Source organism: Gossypium raimondii, chromosome 1 (genome assembly GCF_025698545.1).
Source record: "Gossypium raimondii isolate GPD5lz chromosome 1, ASM2569854v1, whole genome shotgun sequence".
NCBI lineage: Eukaryota > Viridiplantae > Streptophyta > Magnoliopsida > Malvales > Malvaceae > Gossypium > Gossypium raimondii.
In genome coordinates, this window is record NC_068565.1 from 5,569,588 (window position 1) to 5,585,533 (window position 15,946).

General features: G+C 33.9%; 2 protein-coding genes across 3 annotated transcripts; one reads left to right on the top strand and one right to left on the bottom strand.

The window, feature by feature from the left end:
• The first annotated feature begins 1,250 nt into the window (after positions 1 to 1,250).
• LOC105778473 (transcription factor TCP4) lies at positions 1,251 to 3,180 on the top strand. The gene is made up of 2 exons (XM_012602188.2): positions 1,251 to 2,730; positions 2,816 to 3,180. Exon 1 carries the CDS (start codon positions 1,352 to 1,354, stop codon positions 2,684 to 2,686), a length of 1,335 nt encoding a protein of 444 aa, XP_012457642.1. The 5' UTR covers positions 1,251 to 1,351; the 3' UTR covers positions 2,687 to 2,730; positions 2,816 to 3,180.
• A 1,519-nt stretch (positions 3,181 to 4,699) lies between these two features.
• On the bottom strand, positions 4,700 to 9,573 carry LOC105778479 (protein IQ-DOMAIN 10). Of its 2 annotated transcripts, none has more exons than XM_012602200.2 (6): positions 9,363 to 9,573; positions 9,182 to 9,285; positions 8,933 to 9,088; positions 5,602 to 5,832; positions 5,258 to 5,371; positions 4,700 to 5,160 (listed from the first exon to the last, which is right to left on the bottom strand). In XM_012602200.2, the coding sequence occupies exons 2-6, from the start codon at positions 9,254 to 9,256 to the stop codon at positions 4,894 to 4,896; spliced, it is 843 nt and encodes a 280-aa protein (XP_012457654.1). In that variant the 5' UTR covers positions 9,257 to 9,285; positions 9,363 to 9,573; the 3' UTR covers positions 4,700 to 4,893. The 2 variants fall into 2 exon arrangements, with proteins under 2 accessions (XP_012457654.1, XP_012457652.1); XM_012602198.2 differs by having other exon boundaries at positions 8,933 to 9,103.
• Between the last annotated feature and the right edge of the window lie 6,373 nt (positions 9,574 to 15,946).

A 15,946-nucleotide genomic window follows, 5' to 3' on the forward strand; every position in this document is an offset into this window, starting at 1 on the left:
TTAACTTCTAGCTATGAAACTAAGTTCAAAAAGACTAAAAAGTTTGTTACTTTCTTACCACTTACTAGGTTATCAATTTTTAAGACAGGTTGAAAATTTAAAGTCATGTAAATCAAATCTATCTATACTTAGTAAAAAATAAGAAAAAGGGCTATATAATTTATACTGGTAATGAGAAAAGTTGAAAAAAAAGGGTGGATTTTAGGTTGGTTGAAACGGGGAGAGAGGTGGGAAAAAAATGGTGTTTTAGATTTGTGTAGTTTTAGGGTAAAAGTACAAAATAAAACAGCAGCAAATGCAGTGATGAGATGAACAGAGATCTTTAATCTTTTGTCTGACCCCAAAAACACTGCCACCCTTAGCAGTGGCATCATCATCAACATCAAGGGTGTTTCTATAGGCAAAAGTAAAAGTGTGTTTACTCTTCCCTATACTATAGCTATTAAGCTATAAGCCCTATATATATTTTGCTCTTCTTAACAAACCAATTTTTTTCTCTCTTTTCGTTTTAGTTGTAGCTTGTCATGAAAGAGGTTCTAGTTAGTGCAGTTTCCCAAGAAAATCCTTGTTGAGAAGAGAAAATTTTGTTTTTGTTGTTGTTGGAGGTGGGTGGCCAAGTGTTTGAAAACCCGTTTCGTTGCTGAATAGAATAGTTCATAAATAACAGAGAGCTCCTATATTGCCAAAAGCTGAGTTTTTTAGAGAGATAATAGAAAGAGAAACAAGGAGAAAAAAAAAGATGGGTTAGGCTGGGGGAATAATAGGGGCTGGGGTTTTTTGTTTTCTTTTTAGTTGGCAGGCTTCGTCAGGGAAGAGTGGTGGTGGTGGTGGTGGGTGGGGGGGCCGGCCGTTTGGTGTGTGTGGTATGATGGAATTAGAATCATTGAATGGCAGTGGCTTTTGAGAGAGGTCACAGTATCAGGTTTCAGTGTGGTGGCAGTAGCTCATACAGGGAGAGGATATTAGCAAGCAAAGAACAACAACTACAACCCACTAACATAAAAAAGGTATCCTCCATTAAAAGCTGGAACAGCAAAAGCACCAGGGCCTGACTCTGGATCCTCAAAGGCATCATCATCATCAGCAGCAGCAGCAGCAACATCAGAATCCATCTCATATAGAAGGAGGAGAAGAAGAAGAAATTGCGAGGAACCAACAGCAAATCTTGTTTCTCCATCATCAACAACAGCAAGAGCAACAGTTGTATGCAAGACTGGAAACTCAAGTACTACGAGAGCAGCAAGGGCAACAACAACAGCAAGAGTACCCACAACCACCCAAGAAACGCTCTTATCTGCCGTCGGCTTCTACTTCAACTTTTGGTTCCAAATCAACCCAACATGCAAGAAAAATGGGAGATAGCCACCACCAAGCTGCAACATCGTCAAGATTGGGGATAAGGCACTCTGGAGGGGAGATCGTTGAGGTCCAAGGAGGTCACATTGTTCGGTCAACTGGAAGGAAAGACCGTCACAGCAAAGTTTGTACTGCCAAAGGTCCTCGAGACCGACGTGTTCGTCTCTCAGCTCACACCGCCATCCAGTTCTACGACGTCCAGGACCGACTTGGCTACGATCGTCCTAGCAAAGCTGTGGATTGGCTTATCAAAAAAGCCAAACCTGCCATTGACGAGCTAGCTGAACTACCTCCTTGGAACCCTGAAACTTTGAATACAACCACTTCGATCGCTAAAACTAGTAACCAAGAAGACCAAAACGCGACAACCGCAACCGACAATGATAAGCCGTATCAGTTCCACATCAACCATAGTGGAAACCTGGTGGAAAACCTTGCTGCTGGGTCGGGTACTCGGAGAAGAACGGCTACAATAATGGGGAATGAAGTTCAAAGTCTTCAGCAACAAGAAATGGGAGATAACCCCAATAATAATTCGGGTTTTCTTCCACCTTCTTTAGTTTCTGATGAGATAGCGGATACAATTAAGTCTTTTTTCCCAGTGGGAGCCTCAAGTGAGACGCCGTCTTCTTCCATACAGTTCCAGAATTATCCGCCGGATTTGTTGTCGAGGACCAGCAGCCACAGTCAAGATCTTCGGCTTTCACTTCAATCTTTTCCGGAGCCGATTCTTTTGCACCACCACCACCACCACGCCCAAGCTGCTACAGCTCAGGCACACCACAGTGAACCTGTTTTATTCTCTGGGTCCAGCCCATTAGCTGGTTTCGATGGGTCTTCTGCTGGGTGGGAACATCACCACCAACACCCAGCGGAGATTGGAAGGTTCCAGAGATTGTTTGCCTGGAATAATAGCGGTGCTGCTGCTGATAGTAGCGGTGGCGGTGGTGCTGGCGGCAGTAGCGGTGTAGGAGGAGGATTTATCTTTGGCACTCCTCCACCGCAGTCACTGCCGCCGGCTTTTGGCCAAAACAGCCAATTGTTTTCTCAGAGGGGACCCCTTCAGTCCAGTAACACGCCCTTGGTTCGTGCTTGGATAGACCAGCCAATTTCCACAACCGACCAACACCAACACCATCATCATCAACAACATCACCACCATCAAATCCCAGAAAACATCCATCATCACACTGCTTTATCTGGCATTGGATTCACCACGCCTGGTGTATTCTCTGGGTTTCGCGTTCCAGCACGAATTCAGGGCGAAGAAGATGAGCACGACAGCATTGCCAATAAGCTGTCCTCTGCTTCATCTGATTCTCACCATTGATCGAGTAAATCGGAGAAAAGGCCAAAGTCTTTCCCCTCTATCAGGTATTACAGTCCAAATTCCTGCCATATATTGCTCTTACAAGCTTTTCTTTACTTGTTTTAAGTGATTGCCTGATTGGTCTTTCAGCACTAGTTGATTGTTGACTGTGAACTGGATGAGAAGATAACTATACTATGATGGATCCAAGAATCAAAGACTAGTTCGAGGGAAGATTTTGGTCAACTTTGAATCAATGGCCTATACCGTGGGAAGAAGAAATCTGGGTGGATTTCAGGTTTTTCAATCCCCGGTTTGTTTAGTTTCTATCAGTTGATTGTGTTGTAGCTTAAATTTATATTTGAGTGAGCTCTTAGAGCTTAACAATGGTTTCTTTTTCTTGTTGGACTTGTCATGTTTTTCATGTTACCAATCAATGTTTGCTACTGTTTCCTAGAGTTACTACTGAGATGGGAACCTAGTTTGTTCTAATGCTGATTTGGTTTTTCCCTCAATCAGGACTGACTGAGTTTAGCATAGTCTCTCCTTCTTTTGAATATTTTCATGAAATAAGGGAACCCCGGATCAGCTAATATCCAAAAAGTCCTTCGATCTGATACAGAACTAGAGAAGCAATCTAGACTCTTTTCCTCTCTTTAGAAATTGTCAATTTCTCATGTAGATGAAAGTGAACTCTTCCTTTTGATGCCTTATCGCTTATGTATGAAACAGATTGATGCTTCGAGTTTTGGGGGCATTGAAAGAGAAATCATTTTCTGCAAACAGTAGGATCTTTGGATGCAATAGAGTCGTAGATGATTCCACTGTCAGCATCTCCCTGGTTGAAAACAATGTTTAACTTCCCCTTATAACTCTTTTTCTTTAGTGTCATTTCACTAAATAGTGGTTTGTTTTAGGATGCCTTGGTTAGAATAATTGAAAGCTCTTGATAGCAGTAGAGAATGCCAAACAAGGATAGAAATCAAAACCCCGAATCTGGAACAAAAGGAGTAATCAACTAATCACCATCCTAGACAATCTCAAACTGCTAAAATTAGCAGAATTCACATAAGCCCTATTGGACTTTGTATAAATTCAGCTACTAGATGCTTTAATATGAAAGATGGGGTCGGTCCGAATAATGCCCTGATGCATACATCAGGACTGAGACCAGGTTGTAGAGGACACCTAATCAATGAGCATGTTAGCAAATAGAGCAAGTGGAGCTATAAATGGAGTCCATCTTAACCAGGAAAGAGGGGGGAATGGGGATGAATATAAAGAAAAGCTCAATTATGGAAGAATAGTAGAATGCACTGTAAGGATAGAAGATAATAGATGCCACCAAAATTTTGGTGTTTGCCCATCTGTAAATGGTCCCCTACTCCCTGTAAATCTCAGTGCCTAATATATAATTATCTCTTCAGTCTAGCTGGAAATTCTTATTTTCTTTTATTAGCATAAAAATATGATGACCAATATACTTTGGCTTCTATTGATATTTGCGGTATGGTTGTTGGTATTTTAGATGAATGATTATTAACACCAACAAAAAAAACACAAGTACTGTCATTTTTTTAGATATGATTTTATTATATATTATAGGATTATTTTATGTAGTGGAATGTTTAAAGTTGGGATTTTTCAGACCATACCAGATATAAATTTTGAGGTGGAGAGGTGGTTGGATTGCTGAGCTTCTTGTTGGCATGTAGTTGGGGGAGGGGGGGCTTACCTATGATATGCATAATTGCATAATGCAATGCAAAAATGAATAATATTTAATTGTATGATAATTAATGCATAATGGAGTCATGAATTGGAGCATTATGCGACTTTCCAAAAAATAATAATAAGATGAAAGTTCAAAGAATTGGCTACCTATTATGGTTGCTTTTCTTTCAGTTTGGTTGAAGTTGTGCATTGAGGACTTATTTGAGAAATGCAAATTTTCAGGGTTTTGTGCTTTTAACCATAGGATTACTGTAACACACAGGGCCGTTTGTGAATTAAAGTAGAGATTTTGAACCCGGGTTTAATCCAAATAACTTAGTCATTTCACTCTTGAATTTCATGGTGCAAAAACCCTGTTTGTTATTGTATACAATGCCGTTGCAAATCCACACAAAGTACAAGACAAAAAAATCGTATTGAATCACTCCAAAAATAGCTAAGAAAAAAACAGCTTTCATCCGTCAGTGACAAAGCTCCACGAAATATCATTGATTTCAGCCATCGGATGGGGCACCGTTTTTGGCTTTTGGAGCAACTTTCCCATTTGGCAAACAGGGTTTCACCGAGGCCAAAACTTTCATCTCTTTCTCCGATTTGCTTGCCTGCCTGCCATGAGTTTTCTTTGGGTGAATAGGCTGAGAATGAATCCTCACCTCCCATGGCCTCGCCGCTATCCATCTCTCTATCCAGCTCCAACCCCAGTTCTCCTTGCCTGCACCATAGGATGCTTGTCCAAGATATTGGCTCGCATTTGCCCTCCACTGCAAATTCACTACGATCGGTCACGAAATAAAAGAGAAAGGTTGCAGAGCGTAATGTTATTTCTTAGAAGTGATTAATGAACCCGAAGTTTGTAACCTGATGGGAGAAGGCATATGCCATGGCTCGTTCGCGTTTAACTGCTGCCTCTTCTCTCTGTTGAATTCTGGAAAGAATTTCCTCCATAGTTTCAGACCCACCACACCATTCTACCTGTAAAACACCAAAGCATGATACTTTGATTCATAGATATCAGCATTTTCGTTTTCTTTTCTTGCTTACCAAGCAAAAGGTAAGGGTTACTCTTACATTAATGCCTAATCTGCAGGGCTTAAGTCTTAGCCCTCAATTAATGTAAAAAGATGGATGCCTAACTAATACCACTAGTTTCTTAGGCAATTAAAAGTTAATAAAGCAAAGTAGGCAACAGTGATTATTAATACCTCCAGTTCATGGAGTTTAGCCTCAAGCTTCATCTGGTTTTCCATTTTCTTTTGCTTAAGCCTGCCTTCTGTAACCATACATATTCTCCGAGCTCGGATTTGAGACTGGACATTGCACCATGAATGTAAATAGCTTAGCGTGCTTGTTGTTTGTTTCTTCACTGTATGTCCCTGTATCAATATGTTCTTGAATCTCCCCGCATCTCTCAGCCGGCGGACTGCTTTTCTTGCCTGCAAAATAAATTGTTACACAAAATCTGTATTAAGTAAATTATGTTACTCACACCCGAGTACTAGTACCAGGTATTCAATTTTAAGATTAGTTTAATTTTGTGTATCAAGTAAAAATATTAAATTATTTGACTTATATGTCAAAAAAATCTCTTAAAAAATGCTAAAAAAATTAACTAAGCCTTTGTATTAAATTCGCATTCAAGCCGTTAATAAAAAAAAATCAATTAAGCCCCTTCGTTAATGATTTTTGTCATTGACCGTTATAAAATTTGACGGGCCAATCAGAATGTGACACGTAGTAGCTTCCGGTTTAATATAATATTTTTCCATGAAAATAAATCAGGAAAATATAAAAATTATTAAAAATATCAAAAATTATTAAATTTAATAAAAACTTAAAAATATTATAAAAAATATTTAAAATTTTATAAAAATTCTTAAAACTTATTTAAAACTTAATTTAAAAGACAAGATCCACTTTAAATATAACTAAAAAGGAAGTATTTTGAAACTCAAAGAGCTATTTCAAAGTTTTCATACATGTTTTCAGTATCTTTTATATGATAAACTAGTTTTCTTACAGCGATGCACGGATTTAGTTGTATGTATTAATTAGAATATATTAAAATTATTTTAAAATTTTGTATAAATTTACTTTTATGATTAATATTATAAATAAATTTAAATCATTTTATAATTTTAATATGTTTTTAATTCAATATTTTATTTAATAAAAATATTTTCTTAAATTATTATTATATGATATATATATATATATATATATATACAATTTTCTAAATGAGACAGAGATAAAAATGTGTTAGTGGAATCTATTTATTTGTAATATTCTAAATATATTATTTGCCTAAATGTTAATATAAAATCCATGAATCACAATTAGAATAAAAAAATCATTTAGCATGAGTTATATAAAATCTACTTATTATTTTTTAGTAAAAAATTATTTAAAAATCAAATCAGCCCCAAAATATATGAAAAACAGAAATTTTACCCTATTTAACACAATCATACACAATTAATAAAGCTATCTTCATTAAAAATAAAATTGTAAAATACATATTTTTATTCCTTTAAATTTGTATTTGCATTAATACTTAAAAGTTTTAAAACATTTTAATTCTCTAATCACAATAAAACTTGAAAAACTCCGTGCATCAAACAAATTGATTGTGTATATTTATTAAAATATATTATATTTTTTTTACAAATTTTCAACATTTTGTATATAAAATGATTTTGAAAAGTGAAAAAAAAATCTTTAACGAGAAGGTTATATTTAAAATTGTAATATTTTATAAATAGGCTTGTCCATGAACTAGTTGAAGCCTTAATATAAAAAAAAAAAATTTCTCAGTTCGGGCTTGGGCTCGACCTCGCCTAACCCATCCGAATAACTCATATCCCTATAGTAAAAAGGGATAAATCTCAAAATTATACATAAATTTTGGTGTAATGAGTAATTTTATACATGAACTTTGATTTTGTGCAATTTTATACATGAAATTTTGATTTGATCAAATTCTCACAAATTATTATCATAATTATTGATATAACACCATTTTATATTTATATATTACATACATAAATAATTATATTTATCTATTATAAAAATAAACTAATGTATTTGTTTCTTTAAAATGTATGATTGAATAACAATTAAAATTTTATGTATGCATTTGAACCACAATCAAAGTTTTATGCATATAATTGCACCAAATCAAAGGTAATGTATTAAAATGCACATTAAATCAAAATTCATGTACAATTTTAAAATTTATTTATTTTAAAAATAGTAAAATATTAAAATATATTAATTTATAGTAATATTGGGATATTTTACAATTAAACTTCAAATTTCAAATAAAAATTTGTTTAAATTAGGCTCGAGGGCAGAAATGAATCTTTGCCCATTATTTTGGATGAAAATAGTTTATGTCTATTATTAGTTGAAATATTTAAATTTATTAAAATTAACTTTAAAATCTATGCCCTGAAAAATTTCAGCATATTTCAATTTTGAAATTATATTAGTGTAAAAATTCCAATCAAGTAAACAAATGACAAAAAATCAAGTAAAAGTAAACATTTTTAATCTATATACAATATCTTAAATTTTTAATATGTTTTAAACTGTTAAATATAATTTAACTCTATTTTTATTTTTAAATAATTTTAATTAAATATTAAATTTTTTATTTTATTTTTATATTTATATTTTTAAATTATAATTTTAAGAAGTTAAAATATTTTTTAGTTTACTTAATGTGGGTCAGAAAATGTTTCTTTTTTATTTTTATAGTGTATTTTTCAAATAAGTAAAAAAAACTTTTTAATTTTAAATTCTTAAAATAATTTTTAAAATTAAATAAAATTATCTTTAAAAACTATAAAATTAAATAAAGAAAACATAAATGCACCACATATATAACTTATGGATCTATATATATGATTTCCAAATTCATTATCTGCGTTAACCATGTTTTTCTAATCTGAACCAAAAGCCATTGACGTTTATTATTGTGCGTTGCCCACAAATGGGGTTATGCTTTAGTGAATTATCATTATTGTTTTTGTGCCAACCTATTCCCTATGACCTACCCGACACTACTTACAAATGTATGAATATGATATATGGAGGCAGTTATATTGTGTTTGCTTTTTTTTTTTTTTTACTTAAAAAATAAGTCAATTAGATCCAAGTGCATATTAGTCTTATTAAGAATTTCATCTATTTTTATTATTAAAAATATGATTTTTATAGATCAAAATGAGATACACATAGCAAGCCGCTTGTAACTGCCTGGTTATATGTCAACCACACTCGTTTTTAACAGTAGAAATGGATAAATATTAAAAAAAAATTTAATTTACTCTTTAATTTAATGCACAGAGACTAATTTATTCATTTTTAAGTAAAAAAGGACAAAATGCAATCTAACTCTTAGAAAAAGGACTTCCATGATACTTTTACCAAATAGGATCTAATTTGCAATTTATACATTTATATGCAAAACCACCCCAAATGTCCACTTGGAAATATGTATGAAATTGGAATTTGGCAAAAAATTAAAAATACCCTGTAAGACCGAAATGCCTTCTGAATTTTAGCAGCCGCTCTTTGTTCAACGGCAATTCCAGGACTGCTTTGTGAACTCCCAGCCGCTGCCACTTCAGGACCCTCATGTTCTTCTACCCTTTCATCACCATTTGATTTTTCATTACTCGAGTGTACCTGTATTGATGGGGTCTGTGACCATATTAGTGATATGCAGTGTCTAACACGAGCATGTTGGATTAATGCGTCATTGCAAAACACATGTACTACCTTTGCTTGTTTGGATCTGTTTGGTTTATGTTTCTTTAAACAAATGAATGATCTAAGCCAGTTTCCTGAACCCATGGATGATCACCAAGATGCTTATAATAAACCTGCAGGCACATAGAAATATCATTCCAGGGTGATTAGAGATATATCAAAATATAAGTTGAACAATCATGAAGCTTACCAATATTTACAGAGCTCGAAATGAGTGAATCAATTGAAGCAAATAAACCAAGCAGATGTCATTTGAAGCAATTTATTAAGGACTGAAAAGTAGTGTTTGCAGCATGAAAATACAAATAAATAGATTATGGAAGCAAACAGACGAGGAAGAAGGGGGACAAAAATTGGAGTTGGCAAAGATTTGTGGGGTGGAGGTGTTTGATGAAATATTATCTTTTAGTACAATGCAAGAAAAGCATAAATAGCAAAATAAAAATAAAAATAAAAGACAGGAAACGTACATGCATGGTTAGGGTTTCATTCTCTTGTAATGACAACTCAACCATATTGATATTGCTGTTTGATCTTTTGGAGGATCAACAGTCTATATCCAGTAACTTAAATCAAAATTAACAGTCGTTTCTCAAGGTTATATATATATATATATATATATATATATATCATTGAATTTTGTGATTACATTGTTTGAGCTCTTTTCACTTAATCTGAGGAAGAAAGATGGTATAGAGAGAGGATTTTTTTAACTCTTAAGAATATGCAAATTAGTACTTTGTGGAGTATAACTTCATTTTTCTTATGGGGCTTTTATTTAATAAATTTCTATAGTTATTTAAGTCATAATTGGGTTCAAAATTTTCTCTTTTCTTTTTCCTTATTATATGAATCATTTTGTTTAATCTTTTGAATGAACTTAATCCAATTTGCTCCAACCCTTTTTTCCAAGCACAAAAGAAAAGTAGCTAGTTTGAGTAATCTTAACTTGCAAGGCTCAAAAAAAGTAGCCCATCTCCATCATTCCTCAACTTATATCAACTTCAACTCCAATGAAATATCTTTTCAAACTTTTTTCTTAATTTTTCATATTTTACTTTTAAAGCATTCACGTCTTTTCACTAATGTGACCAACTTTTTAGCAATTTCAATCTATTTTAGTATTTATATTTTAACAAGATGGTATTTTTATATATATATTTAGAAATACTCGTAGTTTTTCTTAATCTATAACTAGAATGATAATGTATTTGAACTCATTTCCTCTTACATTTGGCAACAATGTTCATAGCAATTGAGTTAAGATTTGATCGGTTGATGTGAAATTTTTTAATTTTATATACAAAATACTAAATACCATATTAAAAATAAATAAAAAAATCTTTTAATACAACAAATGGATTAAAACTCCACCGTCTATCACTAGATAATTTGTCTTTGGATATTTGGTTTGATAATTAATGTGTGAAAAGTAGATAAGATTGGCCCTCCTTTGATGGAGGCCCAATGCCCTCTAGCCAAACAACGAGAGAGGGCAATGAACAAGGAAAAAACAACATTTACTCTTTATATTTGGCAAATTTTTCTAATTTAATTCCTGAATTTTTTTTTAACACATTAGTCTTGGAAGGTACTCTAGTTACTTCAATTTCAAAATTAAGTAAACTGGTCTTTCTGAATAAAAGTATTGAAGTAATTTAATTCCTATTAATTTCAAAAGTGAGCAACTAAAGACAAGTAATCACAACGTTAATGTCTTCCACCAATTGTACATAATTTTAATTGGTATAGTAACAAATTCAACTTTCGATTTTTACATATTTTGTCATTTTAGCTTTAATTCTAAAAGGTCAACAAATTCAGCCTCAACATTTACACATTTACACAAATGTTGCAAGATAAATTTGTTAAATTAAGAACAAATTGATTGAATGTATAAATTTTGAGGACAATTTATTATTATACCAATCAAAATCATGTACAATTGATGAAAATATTAATATTGTGATTAATTGTCCTTAGTTTTCACTTTTGAAATTGACAGGGATTAAATTGCTCTAATATTTTTTATAAGAGAGACCACTTTGCTCAATTCCAAAATTGAGAGGAACTTGAAAGGTCTTTTTATTGTCTTGGAACTTGACAATTTCCCTAATTTTAGTCCATATGATGAAGGTGTAATGTCATTGCTTAAAAAATTATAATTTTTATAAAATTTTAGATCATGTTGTCGCACAATATTAAAGAACTGCATCATTACATTGATCAGAATTGGGAAAAATTTTCAAATAATGTTTACCAATAAAATTTAAAGTAAAAAGAAATTGTGAAATTTAAAAACAAGATGTTGTCTTATTTTGTAGGTAAACAATTTTGACTTGATTATTTCTAATATTTCTTTAACTTATTTCACTTTTTCTCCTTTATATTTTGAACCAACGTTACTAACTTTTCTCAATAAGGATGTTATTGAATAAATTAGGATTTATAATTTTCGATTGTCCAATCTAGTATCACATTTATAAAAATAAATTAAGGTAAGAACATTTCTCCAGTCCCTGCTAATTGTGATATTGAGCAAACTGATCATTCTTAAATAAATTAGAACAATTTAATCTATGTTAATTTTGAAAGTAAGCAACTAAGGATAATTAATCACAATATTAATAATTTTCGTCAATTGTACATAATTTTGATTTGTATCATAACAAATTTAGTCTTTGATGTTTATATATTCGTGTAAGTATTGACGAGAATGTATAAATGTTATGTGCTAAATTTGTTGAACCATGACTAAATCGACAAAATGTGTAAATTTTAAGAGCTAAATTTGTTAAATTAAGACCGAATTGACTAGAAAATATGTACAATTGACAAAACGCATTAACATTATGATTAATTATTCTTAGTTAATTTGAAATTAATAAAATTAAAGTGCTCTAATTATTTTAAGAAAAATTAATTTACTTAATATCAAAATTAAAAAAATTCATAAATTCACCAAAAATAATTGAAAATGTTCTACTTTAATTCAATTCACTAACTCTATCATGACATTTTTCTTTACAAATATATTCTGGAACAGATAAAAATTACATTATTTAAACAGACCCAAAACAATTCGGTGTCTCTTGCCACCTTTGTCAACATGGCATGGGACATTGATCTTTATACACATGCATATGCATAATCATATATTACGTATAATCGTCACAGTTACTAACTACATCAACTTGTCCCCTAGATTCAACTAAAGCTTACCTATGTATAACTAACTTCTCACAAAATCAACCATTATATATTTGAATTTATACTTCTTATTTAGGAATAAATACGTGACACACGCATCTTTATATATAAGAACATATTCATGTACCTTTCCCCCACATTCATAGCCCACACACTAAATTGGTTGAAATTTTCCAAACCTCTTACTCAAGCATGGGTCTAAATTATTATTCAGGAAATGATAAGATATCTATTTTTTTATATATTTAAATTATATAAAAGTTTCCTTTTTATATATTTGTTGAGTGCCATTTTTTTAGATGGTAAAATTTGTCTATTTATATGATCTGGGTATTGTTCATTAATATAATATACTAAGTAAGTTTCATGCACGTCAACACGTATCCTACTCTAAATTTAACATGTGTTTATGCGGTCACATACATGATCTCACATGTAACTTTACAGGAGAATGTAAGTACCCATCCTACTAACACCTATTACCATACGAGCTAGATATGCGAACTCAATAGAATTCAACCCGAACCTATTCGGATTTTTGAGCCGATGATAACAAGTATCATAACCCTATTAATATCAAACCAAAATAATTAAGCCGCTAAATATTTCAATATCTTAATTCTTTTTCTTTTCTTTCTTTAATTATAGGCAAAAGGATATAAATTTGTCATTAACCTACTTGATTGTAAAATGCTGGCAAATTGTTTTGGTCGTGTCACAGTCTACATGAATTATTATGATTTTTTTTTCTGACAGGATTAAGAACTATTATTAAAATTTAAAATATATAATAATATGTATAAATTCTAAAAAACAAATCCAAAAATATTTAAAAAATTCAAGAAAATCTTACGAGTGCTAGACATTCGATGCGAGAAATAATCTATATACAACAAAAGTTTTTAGTATAGGGCTATATATAGAAGCATAGAATTTGTTGAATTATATCTCTTTAATTGATTGAGATTACAATGAGCTAAATACATACTGTACACAACTAATTCCTAAACTCTAGGAGATAAAAACAATAAGTTAAATCTACCTATTTACATGCTTAATAATACAAGTGGAGTTTATCTATATTAACAGAAGAATCAGTCAACAGCAGCATGTGCATAGCACAGGGTTACATTGATACGCCCCCCCTCAAGTGAAGAGTGCGAAGCAACTCCAAGCTTGGAAAGATGAAGGTGAAACAGAGCTTTGGCAAAAGGCTTTTGTAAGGGTGTCTGCAAGCTGGTCTTTAGCATGAACATGAACAATGCGTAGCTGATTACGTTGCACCTTGTCTGGAACATAATGAAAATCGACGGCAACATGCTTCATTCAGGTTTGAATGGCATAATCTTTACTGAGATAAATCACACCAACATTATCACAATAAACCGTAGGTGGAACCGGTTGAGGAACATGTAACTCATGTAGTAGATTAGTAACCCAGCAAATCTCAGACACGGAATTAGCAACCGCCTTAAACTCCACCTCAGTGGATGATCGAGCAATTGTTTGCTGCTTCTTGGAGACCCAGCTGATCGGATTAGTTCCAATAAACAAAATATGACCCGATGTCGAATTGCGGCTGTCAAGATCGCCAGCCCAGTCAGCATCTGCATACATGGATAAAGCAAATTGTTGCATACACCGAAGATGTAATCTAAGTGTCGAAGTACCACGCAAGTATCGTTGAACACGCTTCAAAGCTTTCCAATGTTGTTCGGATGGATTGTGCATGAACTGAGAAAGTTTATTGACAGAGTAGTTTATATCCAGCCTTGTAAAAGATAAGTATTGCAATTTTCCCAATACCGTACGATAACGAGTGGCATCGAAGGAGGGAGAGCCTTCATGCAATGATAATGGCTCGGTGCTGCCCATCGGGGTGGGTGCCGGATTACAATCCTGCATGTTCTCGGCACTCAATAGATTGGCAATGTAGTTTGTTTGAGTAAGATACAAGCCAGCAGCCGTGCGAGTGACTTAAACACCTAGAAAATAGTGTAGATGTCCAAGGTCTTTGATTGAAAAACGATTAGCAAGTGAATCAATAATGCGATCAACTGTTGCAACATGAGGCCCAGTGACAATAATATCATCGACGTAGACCAAAACAATAACTTGGACCACACCATTGCACAAAGTAAAGAGAGAGCTATCGGACTTGGACTTGTGAAAACCAAGATCATGCAGATAGGAGGTGAGAACATTGCACCATTCTAGTGGAGCCTATTTAAGACCATAAATTGCTTTGCGGAGGCGACAAACATGATTCGGATAGGCAGAGGACTCAAAACCGGGAGGCTGCAGCATGTAGACTTCTTCATCTAATTCTCCCTGCAAGAAGGCATTGTTTACATCAAGTTGTCGAAGCACCCAATTGTTCGAAACTGCCAGAGACAAAACCACCCGAACCGTCGTTTGTTTGACTATCGGACTGAAAGTTGAGTGATAATCAAATCGGGGCGTTGAGTGAAACCTTTGGCAACCAGCCGAGCTTTATAGCGATCAATCGTACCATCTGACTTACGCTTTATCCTGAAAATCCACTTACAGGCAACAATATTTTTAATATTATCTTTGGGAACCAATTCCCATGTCCCGATTCTATCTAAAGCATCGAGTTCAAGTTTCATAGCATCCCGCCACTCTTTGTTTTTTTTGCTTGGGTAACGGTGTTGGGTATGGTTTCAGGAGACACGGTGGCAAGACAGTTAAATTTTTTCTTTGGTTTGAAGACGTTATTTTGTGATCTAGTGGTGACTTGAGGCTGAGTGGAAACTGCCGTGGGCTTAGCTAAAGATGTCGAGGTGGTTTGGGGAGTAGATGTTGTCGTGGACTGAGTAGTGGCAGGGTCAGGTATGGGGGTATCGGATCAGAATGATGGCTGGGATGACCGGGATGACTGGGTTGATCGGGTCGAGAGGTATTGGCTAGAAGTGGTGCATTGTTTGGTGACCGAGAGGATGGAGAGGAAGGAGAGGTGAACGTACCTTGAATGCTCGAAGTCGCCAATGATGCCGGGCATGAGTTGATAGTCTTGGCATTAAGTGTTGGGGCTGGGCGAGTAGCTGGTGGGATTGGGTTTGGCACAAGGATCGGGACAGGCATGGTGTGGTCGACAACGGGCGTTGAAGTGGGCTCGGCAGTATGATGTTCTCGGCTGGTGATAGGAGACATGTCCCATTCAAGAGATTTAGTTTTCAGCAACATATTACGGAACCGTTTTTCATAAGGAAATTTGATTTCATTAAAGGTAACATCCCTGGACAGGTAAACTTTAGAGGCCAACGGATCATAGCAAATGTGACAGTGATGGGTAATAGACATACCAAGGTACACACAATGGTTGGATTTGGATCAAGTTTATGGATGGCATAAGGTTTAAGCTATGGGTAGCATAGGCAGCCAAAGCTTTTAAGAGCATCATAAGACGGTGTTTTGTGGTGAAGTTGCTCATACGGGGACTTATAGTGCAACAATGGGATGGGTAATCGATTTATTAAGTATACAGCATGATGACAAGCAAAGGACTAAAACATGGGAGGAAGTGAGGCTTGGTGAAGTAAG